An 18,598-nucleotide genomic window follows, 5' to 3' on the forward strand; every position below is an offset into this window, starting at 1 on the left:
GGAGCGGGCAGTGAGGGTGCCTCCTCCCCGCAACAGGCCCGGCCGGCTTGTCAGAGCTGAGGGGTTTGTACGTGGTCGGGTGCAGAGCGGAAAGCCACAGCCCTGTACTGTTCTCCGAAGCCTTAAGAAGTGGATGAAATCACGAAGTGCAGGAGCTTAGACTGTAACTGTTGGGGTAGGGGGCGAGGAACTTTCCTGCCTCCTTGTTGCGGAAAGGCTCCACAGGAGAAACATTTGATGCTGGTCACTGGATTTGTGCAGTTCAGCACTGTTCTGAACATTGGAGGGGAATGTGTAGCTCCCAGTCTTTAGCTGTCTTTGCAAGGGATAATAAAGATAATGAAAGTTTTCCTCAGAAATTGTGCGTTTATGTCTCTTTGTTGTCTTCTGGTTTTAAACCAGCTCTACTCATTCTGTCACAGTCTTTCCTAATATATTATTCCAGGATTTTTGGAGGGGGTTGAACTGGGGGCTGTGCTTTGCTTTTTATAACTTCTCAGATATTAAAGTGGTTTAGTAAGCAAGTTATGTCAAAGAGGCTGTGTTTCTGTTTCAAATCTTATCGTAGTGTTTATGCGGTAACAAACAGGATAATGTTAGTATGTGCTTGTTCTGTTGTGTAATAGCTGAAGGAGGATCTGCTCATGTATTAAGTAAAATTGGCGTGAAGTTTTTCTTCAGGCAGGTACAGGTGCTAAGTTTACGTAAGTGTTATACCTAAGGGCTCTGCTGTTCTATTGGTAAAACTATTTTGCTGATTCATATTTATGCTTGTTAGATTTATTCAGTTGATGACGATGAGAAAACTCTGTCCAGTCTGGAGATTATCGTGCCACGTGATTTAGCAGATGGATTCATCAATAATAAACGAGAGAGCTACAAGTTCAAGTAAGTAAAAGCCTTATCTTTGTGTCTTCTGCCTTTGGTGATTGACATCATTATGTGTAGCAATACAGATATATAGAACCATGAAAAACCTGTTCTTAAAATTAAGTTTTGGTATAGATAGGTTTCTTTTTATACAACTCCCTTGACAAGAGGAATACTCCAGCATATTATGCTCTTCACCTGAATTAGTTTGATAGCATTTGAAAAAGTTGTGGGGTTTTTGTCTATCCATTGCAAGTCATTATACATTTCTAAGTCTCATCTCAAAGACTACATCTTCATTTATCAGTTCTTCTAGTTTTACAGCTGATTTTGAATTTGCATATGAAAATTGAATGCAGGAATATGTATTCACCTGTGATCTAATGAGTTGGCATAGGCTGGCTAAAGACATGTTGATGTAAAACACTGTTTAGAAACTGTTTCAGACAGAACCAAAACATAGTAAAGAAAACCAGAGATTGTTAAAAGAAACAAAACCATGGTTGTAGAATGTAAATATTTTCTAGAAACTGAAAGTAAGTACTAGCAACATCAATCAAATATTTTTATCTTTTCAACAGAAAACTTGGAGGCAAGACTTTAAAATTTTGATGATGAGGAAAGCTAGATGTAGAACCACCTCTAATGACGAGGTTGAGGTTGTCTTTTTCCAAGTTGAATGTTCTTTATTTTTTATAATACTAAATCAAATAAATTTGTTGCTCTATGCTATTAAAAAAGAGAGCCCCAGATAAACATCTGCAGCTCAGACTGATGCAGTTTTACATCAGCTAAGGAAATCTGCTCTGCTTGGAAAGAGATGAGCGGCCCTTTCCAACTAGATTAGTAGGCAAAACTAGCTTAGGCTGTAGATGCCCAAGCCAGCTATAATGAATGCTGATATTTTTCTCTGACTTTGTTTAAAAAGTCTGTAGAGTTGGACTTTGAGAAACACTATGCCTTATTATCCGTAAGACAATGCAAATATAATGCTATGGAGTAAGCATTTCTTTTTCCTCTATGAAACTTAGACTTTCATGCAGTCTGTCTGTCCTGGTCACCTCAAACACTGTTCTCCTTTGTTTTTACTCTGTTATATGGGAATCAAACACAATAGTCTGAATTACTTGACTGATGAAGTGTTAGCAGGATAGAATATATGCATCTGTATTTTGTGTATCGCATTTGTCTGTGATACTGTACACACTGCATAATCCCTTGCAGTCCATGCTGCCTTTCTGTATACCTGGTGTCCATAGTGCCTTTCTGTATATCCTGTGAAGTTCTATGTGAGTATACAGTTCCAGGTAAGAGGGACAACACAGCAGGGCACAAGCAGTCCAGGAGGTTTTTGGACTGTGTGGATGCCAACTTCCTAACGTATGATTAAAAAGCCGATGAGGGGAGAAGCTCTGCTACACCTCATATTTGCAAACATGATGTGCTTGTTTTGGCTGGGATAGAGTTAGTTTCTTCATAGAAGCTGGTATCAGGCTGTGTTTTGGAGTTATGCTGAAAACAGTGTTGATAATACAGGGATGTTTTAGTTATGGCTGAGCAGTCCTTTCACAGAGTCAAGGCCTTTTCTGCTTCTCATCCCACCAGTGAGGAGGCTGGGAGTGCACAAGTAGCTGCGAGGGGACACAGCCGGGATGGCTGACCCCAGCTGACCAAAGGGATATTCAATACTATCTGATGTCATGCTCAGCGTATACAGCTAGGGGAAGAAGAAAGAAGGGAGGAAAGTTCGGAGTGATGGCGTTTGTCTTCCTAAGTAACTGTTACACATGATGGAGGCCTTCTTTCCTGAAAATGTCTGAACACCTGCCTGCTGATGGGAAGTAGTGAATGAATTGATTGCTTTGCTTTGCTTTGCTTACGTGCACGGCTTTTGCTTTACTTTTAAACTGTCTTTATCTCAACTCATGAGTTTTCTCACTTATACTCTTCTGATTCTCTCCACCATCCCACCGGGGTGGGGAGTAAGTGAGCAGCTCTATGGTCCTTCATTGCCAACTAGGGTTAAACCATGAAACATGGAAGAACTGATCAGGCATACTGAACCTGGGGGTAGCCCTGGCTGCAGTGGTCATGAGATAGTGAAATTCAGGATACTGAGAGAAGAGAGCAAGGCAAAAAGTAGAATCACAACCTTGGACTTCAGGAGAGCAAATTTTATCCTGTTCAGGGTCCTGCTTGAAAGAATTCCGTGAGACAGTTCTGGAGAGAAGTGTCCAGGAGAACTGACTGATTTTCCAGGATCACCTCCTTCAAGGTGAAGAACAGTCCATCCAGATCAACAGGAAATGACACAAAGGCAGCAGGAGGCCTGCATGGATGAGGAAGCACCTCCTGACTAAATGCAAATGTGAAAAGGAAGTGTACGAGAGGTGGGAGCAGCGTCAGGTGACCCAGGAAGGCTATCTGAGGAGTGGGGTCAGGAAAGCTTAGATAAGTGCACAATGAGGGGTGTTGAAAATGAGCTGAGCTGCTGGGCTCAGAGTGTTGTCATCAAGGGTACAAAGTCTGGTTGGAGGCCAGTCACTAGTGCAGTCAATACTGGGATCCAGTACTGTTCAGCGTTAATGTCCTGAGTGGTGCGACCAAGTGAAACTTCAGCTTCTTTAATCCCTCTCTCCCCATCAGAAGAAGATGGAGCCAGATGCGTCTCAGTGGTGCCCACTGACAGGACAGGAGTTAATGGGCACAAATTGAAATAAAGGAACTACCAATAAAACTTTTTTACTGTGGGATGATCAGATACTGGAATAGTTTGCGCAGAGAGATTGTGGAGCCTCCATGCATGGAGATACTCAAAACCTGACCGGACGGGGGCCCTGCTCTAGCTGTCTCTCCTTTGAGCAGGGGTATTGGAGCAGATGGGCCCTTCGAACCTGAAGTATTCTATGATTCTGTAAGACAACTGCAAGTATTTTATATAGGAAGTGACAAAACTTAGATTGAATTAAATATCTCCTTGTGACTTACAGTAACTGTGCAGCAGAATGAAGGAAGTAGTTATGAAAAAATGTGAGCCTAGCTGTACTGGTGGGATGCTGTATTTGGTTATAGTGTAATCTATTTATCCAGGTTTCAGTGTTGTGCCAGTTACAAACACTGATTCTCTTGACAGATTTAAAATAAGGTTTATTTTTTTTCTAAGCCACATCATTTTATCAGAGGATTTTATTGTACAGATCTTGTCAAAGCAGCACTGTGTACAGCCTATTTATGTACAATAGCACAACAGCACGCTGTGGTTAAGATTACAGGGAAAACATTGTACTAAGTTATGTAAGCCTAATGATGTAAACATTGACTATTACAAACACAAACAAAAATGTATGAATCAAGTAGTGTTTTAAGATTCTAAGCAATTATTATTTGCTTAATATTTTCAGATTTCAGAAAATTTTTGATCAAGAGGCAAAACAAGATGTGGTTTTTGACAGCGTTGCCAAACCAGTAGCAGAATGGTACGTTGTTGATCTTGCGAGTAATCGGGGTAACACAGGGTCAAAAATAGCTTTCATTGTATTACTTGGAAGAGAACTGGCAAGTGTTTGACTCACTGTTGTAAAAGTGGATTGATGTTTTCATTTTCTGAATACTGACATGTCTGAATCTAGAAGATATGCAACAGTCCCATGAGAATTTTATGTATGGTGAAGTTCAATTTTTAGCTCCTAAAATAGCACTGTTACTGTTGCCTCTTTTTTTTTGCATAGGCATAGAAAACCATGTCTAATTAGTTTTTTGTCTACAATACAAACTCACTTCGTTGCCTTAGAAAAGTGTTCCCTATATAGTTTTATGAAGGGGTAAACCTAACAAAAATCTTATACCTCTGTTTAATTTTCATGAAGTTAGGGAAACTCATGAATTAATACCTATGGAGATATTCTCAAATTTTGCCCTTGTTATTTTTGTCTTAATATGTAAGGCAGTGATTTTTGGCACTGTTTTTGTTTTTCTCCCCCATATAATAATCAAACAATGCTCATATTTTAGAGTTTGCAAAGGCAAGCATTTACAACTGATGTAGAAGCCCTCTTCATTCATTGTGTGGATTCAAAGCCACTCTGAACTGGGTGGATTTTCCAGTATGCCATTCTCTTTGCTCAACTTATGCCCACATTGTTGAAGTTAGTTCTGGTTTTAGCTGGGGAGAAAATTCTACACTGAAGGAAGCAGAATTTCTTCATGATTTTTGTTTGTTTATCAAACTTACTGCTCAGAATCCAAACTTGTAGTGAGTTGAGAAGTATTACTTTAGGTACCAACTTCTTTCTCATTCATTGTCTGACCCATACGTTGGTTTAAGCTATGATTCTGCAAGTTATTCTTCAGCCTATTGCACTGTCATGTGTTTTGCACTGTAGGAAAACAGATATCCTCAGTTGGACACTTAGTCTTTCTCAAATTGATACTTGTAAGTAAAAATATGCCTAGCTCTTTATAATTTCATTTTGTTGATTTCCCTCCCCTATTTTCTTCTCAAAAATCCCACATAAAGCAGGAGGGTAATTGACAGTGAAAATGAAGAACCAGTGAATTTGAAACTTCACTAGAATAAGTTAAATATGCTTTAAAAAGAAATTTGTTGTATTCTTCCTTCACCCAAAAGGGATTTCTTTGCTTATCTGACTTTATAACATGTAGCTTCAGGTTAACTCATTTACTTAACTTTAAATATTTCTGGGTTTAATGATGACTGCAGAAAAAAATTCTTTATCTTATTTGATTGTACCTGGAAAGAGAAGGGTTAAAAGTATCCTTGTTATATGCTATGGATTGAATTATCCTCAGCAAAATCTCAGAGTATCAAAGCTAACTAGCAACAGACTGACTGATTATTTTTTTTCCCCCTTTGGAGTGTTTTGCTAGAATATGGAAAGGTTTTTCAGTTGAATAATTCACCTATACAGTGCTCTAATAAACAGGAAGTGGTATTGTCTTCCTTTATGTCAGTGTTGGCTGATACAAGATTTTTATACATTCATTTGCTCTATTATGTAGACTTTATTTTTGATTTTTAGATATTTTTAGTACTTGAAAGTACTTAAGTGCTATTAAAATCAATGGTGTTTAGGCATATGATTGTCTCCAAATAGCTGAGTCTTTAATGCCAAAATCGATTTGTAAAATCATTCATAACTGCATCAAGACAATTTTGACTCTGAGTGTTATAATGTGTTAAAGCTTGTGTTCTAATTGATGTTGTTACTGATAATAATACTGAGGGATAATTTTGCTTCTGTTTTTATAACAGAGTAGGCAATACCTGTGTGTTCCTGTTTCTCACCGTCTTCCTTAATTTTGCATTTTCTTAGGCAAAAATACATGTTTCAAAATGTCTTCATAGTCATTAGGTTCCTTGGCTAATGGAGTCCTGAACAGTGCCTGAAATTTATTTCACTCTATAGTTAATGACTCAATTTTCCTTTCCATTGTGGGACAGTAAGAAAGTCTTTCATAGCAAAATGTTCTTCATTATTTGTTTTTTTCTAGGTCAACATTGTCTTGCAGGGAAAATCTGTTGAAATGCACTCATTTCTGTTGTTGGAGCCACTTTACTGAGGGAACAGTTTTTTGTCTGTGTATGGCCAGGGAAAAGAAAGTAGCAGGAAAGTATCAATGAAATATTTCAGTAACATTTTAAGGCTCTTTGCCATGCATACTTACAGTCATGAGAAAATTCCATTAAAGACTTGAATGTGCATAAAAAAAATCTTAGGCATTGTTTAAACTAAAAACAGCAATACAATGTTCAGGATTCTAAAGTCTTTCTAGTTTGTTCTTGTGTGGATGGAAAATGGATGCAACTTTCTTTTTTCTTTTTTTTTTTTTTTTTCTCTTTTTAAGTGTGCTTTCTTTGATGTTGGACCACTACTTTCCTCTCTTTAAGTCCAGTAACACTGTCATCTTGCCTGTGGTTTCAGAGGCACCAGACATCAGTTTGTTTAATTTGCTTCTTCAGTGAAAAGTGCCAGCCACTGCAAACCATTCTAAGCTTGTGATTTGCTTGATCTTTTTTTTAATTATTTTTTGTTAATGCTTGACTCATATCTTACACGGTTTCTTTTTATCATTTGTTTGTGCTTTCCTCTTTTCCTTTTAATTTTAAATATATATTCTTGATACTAGTTTTTTTTTTTTTGGCAGGGGGCAACTTGCTCTTTAAGAAGTAGCACTGTCTCTATTACTCTACCAGAAATAAAGAAAATAAATAACATCCTTCTTTACAGTTTGCTAACAATTAAGCATTGCTTTAGTCTAACAACAGAACAAGGTTGCTCTTACAGTTCTTCAAATATTAGTGTTATGATGATGAATGCAATCGGAAATTAAGTAGAAAATCTTAGTGCTTTGGATTAATTTTGTTTTCAGTTCTAATATGGCCAATGTTTTGTGTTGATTTATTAAAGAATAACATTAAAAATATTTTCTCTTCAGATGTATAATTCAAATAAGGAACAGCTCAGCTGTTTATAAACCTAATGGCAATCACTTACCTTTTTGAAAGAACTGATAGTCTCCAGGATAATACTCCCATTGCTGCAGATTTTAGTTTCTTCTCTTGTGCTGTGTTTATCCTAAGAATTAGCATCTGTAATATAGAAACTACTTCATTTTACTCTTTTCTGGTTTGTTTCTTTTTTCTGCTGCTTATTCTTACAGAAAAGGTAGTAAAAATATTTGTGTTAACAATTACCCATTCTAGCCTGGAGATATTTGTGAAACAGTGTGGGAAGTAGTGGCTTGGCTGACGTGCAGGCAACCGTGCATCACAGCTGTATTATTCCTAAAGTGGGTGATTTAGGTACAGAAGACCTGTAGAATCCATATAGTAAAAGGACACTAATCTTTTTGGATGTCACCTTGAAACAGGTGTGGCTTAAAATCTCCCCTAAATCGAGAAACTGGAGCAGTATTGCTAGCAGTTCTTTCTGAAATTGAGTACAATTATGGGGCAACAAAAAGTGAAAAGCTTCATTAATGTTTCTTCTCAAATGACTATTAGTTCCTCATGTTTATTTTTACTTAAATAGCACAGTTTAGAATTGTTCAAGAAGGCTGCTTATTATAGGTTACAGTTTGATAGCTTTGATTTAGAGTATATTTGTGTCACTTATCTTCTGCAGTTCTTATGGTGGAATTCTAAATATATTTAGTGGAAGCCTTTGTGAAATTTTTAAGGAAACTTGCTTGCACTAAGCTCTCAAAAACACAGTTACATGCACATTTGGAAATTGATGTTGTTTTTGAAAGATGAGGCATTACCAAATTAGATTTGTTCCATAAATCTGGCAAAGGCATAAAGAAAAACTGTCATACTGAAATACTTTGTTTATTTTAATTAAAATAAACTTTAATCTGAGCTCCAAGTGATAGAAGATACCTAAATATTGAATCTCTGTAAAGATAAATCCTCCCTGAAATTTTGTTTTCCAGATCCTGCAAATTAAATTCTTCCTTCTTTTTGTCTTAAATATCATGTATGGGTGCTGGTTTTGCCAGGACTGTGCTGAATTTTTTAAATTTTTTATTTAAATAGGATAATTATGAATTGAAGTTTTCTGAGGTAGAAGGAAGTAAAGTGAGGGACATTGGTGAAATATTTCAAGTCGGCAAGAACTGAGACAAGGAGAGGGCTCAGAGTATCCCAAAATCAAAGATACTGGTGTTTTCTGCTTTTTTCATTAGTCTATTATTTTAATAATTATTGAATATTTGTTCCAACTGCATGCCTTTATGTTACGAGTCCTTTAAAATGAAGGTGTCAGAACTCAAGTTAAAATACTAATATGAAGCTGAAATAAACCAACAAAATCAAAGTAATTAATTTTTAAAGCTGAAATTTGTTTCTTGTTCACAGGATTTTCTCTTATCTACATATAAACACTCACAGATTTTAGTCCTTACTTAATAAGGCCTCTTTTTATCATTTAAACATTTAGACATGTTTTATTTATTCATATTATAAACTTGGTAAAAATCTTTCACTCTGAATTTTTTCATTTTAAAAAAAAAACAATAGTAAAAATTGTGGATGGATTAAGTGCATCTCCTTAAATGATCTTTTTAATCCTTTTGAAGACTGAGAACTATGTCTCGCAATAGGAATTAAGTGTCAGAGCAAGCAAATCTTTTTGCTTAGACTTCATATTCATCGTTGCTGTGATGGCTTTTGATGTTCTGGATAGGCATCATTTACCAGTTGCTGTGACAATTTTTCCACGTTGTCTGTAATACCTGTGCATGTCAAAAACTTGAGAATGAAGTTGTTACTATGTCTTTTTCGTAACGAAGTTTGGAGTAACACAAAAGGAATCAGAACACTCTGACTTCCCTGAGGAAGACTGTCATATTGGTAGTTATGAAACTGATGCATTGAGACTAGGCTGAAGTAAAGCAGAGTTTGCAGCATGTTTTCAGGGACTGATGAGGAATGTTTACTTTTTCCTTCTGATGATGATGATTCCATGTGAATTACGGCTGCTACCAACAAGTTAGAATAATTAGGTCAGAAGTAGTCTCTGTAGGTCATCTGAACCCACCTCCTGAGCAAAGCAGGTCTAGCTTCAGGTTTAGATGAGGTTGCTCAGGCCCTTGTCCAGTAGAACTTTGAAAATGTCCGAAGATGGAGATCCCACAACCCATTCGGGCACCTGTTCCAGGGCTTAACTACTGTCACTGCGAAGAACATTTTCCTTATACTCACTTGGAATTTCTCCTCTTGCAACTTGTGACCACTGTCTCTTGTCCTACCACTGTAAGCCTCTGTGAAGAGTTGGAGTCCATCTCTGTAATGATCCATTGTATAATGGAAGGTGGTAATTAGGTACATGTATTGCTTCCTCTTCTGCAGATTGATAGAAAACAGTTTCTTTGGCTTCCCCTTGTGTGTGATGTGCTCCAGCCCAAACTAACTTGGTTCTTTCAGGCTCACTCCAGTTTCTTTATAGCATTCTTCTTCTACTGGGGAGTCCAAAACTGGACACAGAACTCAAGGGGGAAAGTTTGCATTATTTTTTTTGCAAATTTTGATGGTAACTGTTCTATTTGATTCAACAAAAACGATGTAGCAGCAGAGAAAGCAGAGTTCTTCGTTATGCTCAGGCACAAGCCTCCCTGAAGTCTCGTTAACAATGAGCACAGAAAAAAATGAAAAGTTCTGTGTCCATAAACTTTAAATAGAACAAATGATCTTCACTGGAAATTAAAACAAAATGTAGTCAGAAAAACCAACCACAATAAAACAACCTCAGTCTGCTTTCAACCTCTGTCTACTGTCACTGGGCTTTATACCACTGTTTATATTGTCTCAGATATTCAAGGACAAAGTACTGAATGATATTTTAAACTGTAGTAACTACCCATAAATTGTCTAGCTCTCACTTGAGGAATTTCTCACTTGAGGAATGTTAAGCAGTTGTAAACATAATGTATCTATCAATTTAAGTGGAATTGCTTGCATGAGTTATACTTCTGTATCACACCCTATATTTAGGAATTAGACATCTTTCAGGCATGAGACAAGTCAGTTGAGTGACTGAAAATGCCAATACATAACTCTGTAACAGCCATTTATTTAAATAGGGATCTAAAATGAATTTTAAAATTAAAAGTTAATTTTTCTCTGTGCATGTTTTTAAATCATCACTAAATTTGACTAAGTTAGAAAGTGCAAGTTAACTGGTAACTGAGTAAGAAAATTTGCGGGGAAAAAAACCACATGGCGTTGCTCTCCTTTAACTACATGCATATAGGAGTCCATACTAGAAAGAATTGTCCTATGCTTGATAATTGATACAAACTTGTACTGACAACTTTGGCTTAGCAAGATTGTAGGGGAAGAGGCAGGGTCTTTCTAATGTAACCAAAAACCCAGTAATCCACTGAAGCCCTGAACCTAGTCTTATTTTCCCACAATTATATTAGCAAGTCTAATAAAAGATGCTACCTCTCTCTAAATACCTGTTTTTTCTTATACTTTTAGAGCATCATAGTTGCAGCTACAATGTTACAGCATTTGTTTATTCTTCCTCAGTGCTACTGGCTAAGTCCTTACATGTAATGACAACTTATTAACAACTTTTTTCTCTGGACTCTGAGGATTTTTTTTGTATGACTATCTTACCACTGATAAGGGAACTTTTAAAATAGTAAGGGTTCAATATATTAATCAGTGATTATTTTTTTTGTCAATTTCTCAAAGTCCAAAGGGCAGAAGAGAAAACATGTTATAATTCATTTTTCGTAAAGCCAAAATTTATTTTCTTAAGCAAGTGTCATTAAATAAGCTTTTGTGTTACAGTACTTGGGGTTATTAAGTAGTTCTAAGGTTGTGCTGAAAGTGGAATAATTAAGGAACGTTTACTTCAGCTTGCTGCTTTTTTTATTATGTCTCTTCTACAAAACAAGAGAAGTATTAAAATTAAGAGTGTACCAAGTTAATTGGAAAAAATAATTCTTAGAATGTATGTTAGGAGTTCATAAGTTATTAGAAGTACTTTTGATACATGCAGATATGTTCCAATACTGCAGTGTGTTAAGCATTTACACCAGCAAAATAATCTGCATCAAATTGTCCCACGCTTTGTATCCCACCTAAAACTCAGTAAGATTATTGGAAAGGTGGTCATTGACTTGAATAAACTTTGAATCATGGTCTTAATGATGCTCTGCAGGTGGAGAACTCTTTCTCAGTGTGTTTTCTAAACCTCTGCTGATTATTTTAATATTCTGATTAGAAAAATACTGCAAATATTGCAATTTCTATCTCAAAGATTATCATTCTCGGAGATTTCTTGGTAGTCTGTGTCATAGCTTGGAGGTAAAACTTGAAATTTTTTGATTTATCCTATCACGTCATGCTAAATGATGTTGCTGTCATAATATATGGTTAGGTTTATATAGCAGTGTGATCAAATTAATCTCCTTAGTCAGTTGTGTACACAAACTACCTCTCACTTGGAAAAACTGTGCTTTTAATTCTATGCAATACAGAGGACATATTCAACACTTTCTTTATGTTTAAAAAATGTTTCTTTTTAGCTTTGTAAGGTCAAGCAGAAGCTGTTGTGTTTCTAAAAACCAGCAACAATTTTTCAGTGCTTAACAAGAAAAGAAACATTCAGTTCATTGAGTAAAATGTAAAATGTAGCTCTAAGCTTTTTCTATGTTAAAATCATCTTGAAGTGGGCAGATAATTAGATGAGAAATTATACCACAGAAAAAAGGATAAAGAAGATTTAGGACTGTAATAAAACAATACTTATAGATTAGGAGTTGTTTGCCTGCAATTAATGCTATTATTTCATTAAAATTTATGTTAACTGTTATCAGTTTCTTGTTGGTTTTTGGATATTTCCTTCTTCCCCCCCCCCCCCCCCCCCCCCCTTCTCTTTTCCTCCTTATTCTGATTTCCACCAAGGGAAACCCTTGTTGTGTAATTTTAGGTTGCTTAATGATACCACCTTTACGAAACAAACAGAGCTGCTTTATTACAGAAGTACTTGTTGATGAATTCAGAATACTTAGCAGGTAATCATGATGTCTCCTCACCAATATTTTGCTTTAAATTGACTTTTCTTACAGTAATTAAAAACAATGAGACCAAAATTTATCATCTAATACACCTTTACATACAGCAAACACATGTAAATAAACTGACATAGATATACATATTTCAATTTCAAATTAATATATCCAGCAAACATTACAATTTTTTCATTATATACAGCTTTGTGATATGTGAGTCTTCATATGGTTTCACCAGATGTATTTTAACTGACACATGAAAAAATATGTATTTACTATGTATTGACACAATTATTAATCACACTACAAAATGTGGGAAACTCTAATATTCTGGCATCATGAGTTAAATCTAAAATATTAAGATCCAATTTTTTTAGTTCTTCTGATCCATTTGAATTTGCAGAGTTTGACATTTTTAGGCCTTTCTTGGCAGTCATGAAACCGAGATCTCCTACACGTTAATAACAAGATATGAAGACAGCTCAGTATATTAAATGAGATTGACGTATGATTTTGTGCAGAACTACTATATGTCTGTGTTTTCCCAGAAATGTAATCTTTTTCTGGAAATCCTATCTTCAAAGAATTTGAGGTCTTGGCCAATTTTTGGAGACTTCTTTACATGCAGCAATTCAGGCAAACGACACTTTTCCACATTCAGTGGATCTTGTTGTTCACATTTACAAAGTCTAACGTGTCGGACTTACTGCTCATATACACAACTTAGGTTTTTCCTTTACAAATTTAAGTTGGTCCGTATTTTCCAGACAGGAACATGGCATACCTGTTTGTAAAGTAGTAGAAGCAAAGCTGAAACAATAGATAATTTATTAGAAACTGACTTTTTTAACATCTATTTTTCTGTATCTGTTTGTTTTAAGGCTAACCCTAAATATTTTTGTAGGTAAAATTGATAAGCATTTTACTATGTAAAGATTGCTTTATGTGGCTTGTGATGAATAGCACTTTCTCTTCTTTGTATAAAAGCTAAGTCTATCAGAAGGTGTTATAAATATATGCCTGAATGTTTTAGCGCGTAAGGAAAATGTACTCTCAGAATTTCCTAACACACTGAAACAAACGTACAAATTTGGACTAGTCAGTGTATTTTAAAAATTCATTTTTCTCTGTATTAAGCTTTATAGTTCTGAGCTTCGTATTGCTAAAAAAAGAAGGCCTTCCAGGAACTCTGGCAATCATAACAGGAGTAACTTTGGTAAAATATACTGGAGACAGATTTATCCAGCAACATTTTAGCTAATCTTTCTGGAAGCAGTCCGTGAACTTCTGAACAGGGAGCTATACAACATTGCCTAAGTTCATGAAAGATCTTTTCAGCAAAGCCTCTCCTTGGATTATGTGTCTTTGATGTGTTTTGTTTGAACTAGTAAAGGGACGATTTATTCAACAAAGTGTCTCCTTAACCATGCCGAAACTCAGCTTTCCAGGAGAAAAAAAATGCAAAGTTCTGGATATCTTGATAACACCAATGAGCCATAACTGAAAATATGTTTAGTGTATGCATATTTTAAAGTCTTCACAAGAATACCATCAGTAACCATGTCAACCCATGTACTTTCAAATACTAAGTTTAACAAATGTTTGGGATTTTTGTTCAGAGAATCCGAAGAGCAAAGATGCAGACACTTTGCCTGGGTGAACTGACATCTTGCAAAGTAGATTTTGCAGAATAGGCAGAAAAGAACTGCTGATTCTCTACCACCTTTCCTAGTAGGAAATCAATTCCATTACTGTTGGGGACAGGTTTAATTCGCAGACAAGAATCTTCAAGGATCATTTTGGTGGACGCTGTTTAGAAAATACACTCTCTTCTTGTCACCTGATAATTGGTGTTGCCAACTTTTTTAGGTACCTGTCGTGATGACATTCAGTGATGAAAGGGAGAACGTGTCTATTTTCTGCACACCATACTAGCTCTTAGCATCTGAGAGACCCTTCACTTTGTCCAGGGTAATTCTGCAGTGTAGTTTGTTGTTTTTTAAATAAGATTTTGTGGGTGGCTAAAAGGTTATGAAGCTTTCTATGTTTTTATTTTCCTAAAGGGATTGTGCATCTTAGGTTGAAAACAGCAAGGACATATCTGAAACTTCCTGAGTATTTAGTAAATAGATATTGGTTTAATTGATTTATTGACTTATTAGATATTGGTCCACCTATATATATTGTTACCATTTCAGTGTAAAACCCCTTGGGACAGTGAACTAAAATTAGATTGATAAAGTTTGGTGTTTATTTTTGACTTAAAGTTCTTAGAAGTGGAAAAAGAGCAAAGTATATCTTTAGCAAGTATTTGCTATGATAATATTTTCCACACAAGCCTCATTGCTAAAACATCCTGTATTCCCCTTGATTCCAAGAGAGCTTCCTTAAAAGAAGTGTGAATTAGTAACATCAGGCATGAATTTTGTATGACTTAATCCATGTAGACTTTATCACATACAGACGTTCGAAACTGATGTTGACTAATATTCAGAACATTATAACCAGATTAGTGGTTACACATCTTCAGTTTTGAAATTTGTTCTTTCATAAACATATGTGTGTACATATAAGCTTTAATTCTGTTTAGTTTAATTCTGTTAAGTTTAATTCTTTGTGAATAAGCTGATACAGTAGAGACTCCATCAATCCTGCTAGTCCCTTGTCTTTTATAAAGGTTGTTTTCTTCTTAGACTTAGAAGGGGCACTTATTCCCCATCTTCATGGGATTGTGCTTCACTCTTAGAAGGCTTTGCCAGCAGTTTGATATTATTGGTAGTTCTTTCCTTACAGGCTTCCTTAGCAGCTCAGGCAGGCTTTTCTTAAATTGGCTTGGTTGTTAGTTTTAATACCCTCTGAATGAAAGAAATGAGTGCCGTAAATATGGACAGGATTATATATAATTATATACACATATATAAATAAGATTAACTTTCATCTTGGATTTTAAAGTGAAACTCAACTGTGGAATCATAACCAGCACTTTCATAGTGCATCTATGCAATGCAGTATTAATATTACCTGTAATTACATTGGACTGTGAGAATACATTATTGACATTGATATGTCCACATTTTCTGAAATTTCAGTGTTTTCTGGAAAACTGTTCAGAGCTGTGCTGATGCATTGCAATAAATATAAGAAATATGTGAACCAAATAACACAAAGAAAACTCACTGACTCTTGTAGCTATTTTGACAGCATATGGTATGTGGCATTTTATCCTGTGTTTACATATGTGGTGATCCTGATCAGCAGCTTTTTGTGAAGTACAGGGACCTCAAGTTTGCAGCCACAGCTTTACCACTTTTTTAGACACATGGCAAAACACACCTTTCTGCAGGAGCCATGTGTGGTGGGTTGACCCTGGCTGGACACCCAGTGCCCACCAAAGCCGCTCTATCACTCCCGTCCTCAACTGGACAGGGGAGAGAAAATATAACGAAAGGCTCATCGGTCAAGATAAGAACAGGAAGAGATCACTCACCAATTACCGTCACAGGGAAAACAGACTCGACTTGGGCAAATTAGTTTAATTTATTACCAATTAAATCAGAGCAGGATAATGAGTAATAAAAACTAAACATTAAAAACACCTTCCCCCTACCCCTCCCTTCTTCCCAGGCTTAATTTCACTCTCAATTTTCTCTCCCTCCTCCCTGCCAGTGATGCATGAGGATGGGGAATGGGGGTTGGGGTCAGTTCATCACCTGCTGTCTCTGCTGCTCCTTCCTCCTCAGGAAGATGACTCCTCACCCTTTGCCCCTGCTCCAGCCTGGGCTCTTCTTTCCATGGGGCCACAGGCCCTGCCAGGAGCCTGCTCCAGCGTGGGCTTCCCCCAGGGTCCCAGCCTCCTTCAGGCATCCCCCTGCTCCGGTGTGGGTTCCTCCCCGGGCTGCAGGTGGGGATCTGCTCCAGCGTGGGCCTCCATGGGCTGCCGGGGGACAGCCGGCCTCACCGTGGGCTGCCCCAGGGGCTGGGGGGAATCTCTGCTCCGGGCCTGCAGCACCTCCTCCTCCTGCTGCACTCACCGGGGGCTGCGGGGCTGCTCCTGCCACATCTTCTCACTCCTCTCCCCAGAGCTGCAATTGCTGTTCCACAGCAGCTTTTTCCCCTTTATAACTGTGTTATCCCAGAGGCACTACCACCACCACTGATGGGCTCGGCCTTGGCCAGCAGTAGGTCCACCTTGGAGCTGACTGGCATTGGCTCCATTGACACAGGGGAAGCTTCTGGCAGCTTCTCACAGAAGCCACCTCTGTAGCCCCTCTGCTACCAAAACCTTGCCGTGCAAACCATATACACTGTGTCACAGTAATTGAAAATATATACCTTTAACAACTTTAAAGAAGAGAAGGAATAAGGAAACTTAACAACCTGAAATGCTAGATCTAGAAGAGCCAAAGAGCAGAGATGTAAAAACAGAAGAGCAACTGTATTGGGTCAGACCAAAGTTCCATCTAGTGCAGTGTGTTATCTCTCACAGGGAGTAACAGTCAATGCTCGGGGAGGGGGAAAAACCCAACAGTGTAAGCATGTAGAGCTGTGTCCCCCAAGTGTTCTGTTAGCCTCTAGTTTTTTGTAGTTTAGGGACTTTCTGATTTCTCTGTGTTTAGTAGCCCTGAGAGAATTCTTTTGTTCCTGGATTAGTCCAGTCTGTACTGAAGCCTGTGTGAACTTTTAGCATCCAAAATATCCCATTACAAGGAGTTTCACAGCTTAACTACATTTTGCACAAAGAATCATTTCCCCTTGCTTGTTCTGAATCTGCCATCTCTGAGCTTCTTTTGATACCCCCTACTATCTGACAACTCATTACTGTCTTCAATATTCAGATACTGTGACAGTGGGCACCAGAAATTCCTGAGAGAGATGAATAAGGTGTTTTATAATAATAATTGTTTTGATTTTTAACATCTGGAGTCTAAAATCTATATCTACTCTGTCTTTGGGCATTTTGGTCTTTGGGAGCAGATGTTCGCTGTAGTTCCTTTCAAGATGTTTCTGGTTTTGTCTCTGACATCGTACTGCAATGGATTAAAATAAGCAATTTGGCAACTACTCAGGCCTTTAAATAAATTTTAATAAGTTGGAGAGTCGTTGCATCTCTTGTGGCGCCAGACCAGCAGCTATCTGTACATAGTTCTTTTCCTCTTATGCAAGAGTGTTTGCCCCCTTTTCATTTTTTAAAATCTTAGCTTATTTATCACTTTTTCAATAAACAAAATACACAAGAATAATTTTAGGTTTTCTTTCTCTTTAGCAAAGTTAGTAGGTCCTTAGGCATTGTAAATCAAATCCAAAGTAGATTTGGCTTCTGATAAGTTTTATCAAGAAAATAATTCTTTCTTGATTACTTAATTTATTTTCAAATACTCCCTTCATATATTTTGTCAGGAGATGCTGGAGTTGTGGTAGATCAATTTTGAGATGGGTTAATCCAGGAAACATTTTATAATTGACATCTGCTGAAAGAAAAAATCTTGACAGTCTAATCTGATTTCTTTATCATATGTCCTGTCAACTATAGACTCTCATGAGTTCTGGTTTGATTTACCATCTGAATATTACAGTCAGTAACTGATTTCATCACGATTTAATTTGTGATTCTAATAACATTTTATAATTTTCTTTTTTATAAACAAATATAATTGTTTGCCTTTACAGACAAGTGAAAATTCAAAATAATTATGTCCTGCATCATTTTAATCTCATTGTTTGTAGCTGGTCAGTGTGAAACGTAAAATCTGAGAGCACTTAAAATGTCTTTCACCTTCAGGGCAGTTTACAATAATTAACAAGAAATGGAATTAGAAATGTAGAAATAGATTTTTAGTATTTTTGTCTTTTGAGAGAGAGCTGTGCAAGGGAAATGCATGATAGTCAACTGTGAGTATCAATAGAAATTTTAAACATTGGATACTGAAATTTTACTTTTAATATCAAGAGAAAAATGAAATATTGTATTTATATTTCAGACATCAGCCCATCAAAGGGGTTTCACTTGAGGAAAATATGCCTGTCTTCATAAATAGTGCAAGAAAGTTTGCCATATATTAATAAGAAAAAGATGCTATATTTGCATGTAAAAATCATTCCTTCAAATTGTACTGACTTATCAGTAGCGGAATCTAGATTGCAATAGTTTAGAGGACTGCTTTTTGTTCATTGCATTAAAAGT

General features: G+C 36.7%; 1 protein-coding gene across 1 annotated transcript in view; it reads left to right on the forward strand.

Moving 5' to 3' along the window:
- Positions 1-778: 778 nt before the first annotated feature.
- KIF6 (kinesin family member 6) overlaps positions 779-18,598 on the forward strand; it is a gene marked incomplete at both ends in the record, with an annotated part of 112,417 nt that continues 94,597 nt past the window's right edge. Inside the window, 2 exons of the mRNA XM_009696759.1 lie at positions 779-888; positions 4,272-4,346. Coding sequence (XP_009695061.1) covers positions 779-888; positions 4,272-4,346 — 185 coding nt within the window. The remainder of the gene's footprint in view (positions 889-4,271; positions 4,347-18,598) is intronic.

Source organism: Cariama cristata, unplaced genomic scaffold (assembly GCF_000690535.1).
Source record: "Cariama cristata isolate BGI_N322 unplaced genomic scaffold, ASM69053v1 scaffold363, whole genome shotgun sequence".
NCBI lineage: Eukaryota > Metazoa > Chordata > Aves > Cariamiformes > Cariamidae > Cariama > Cariama cristata.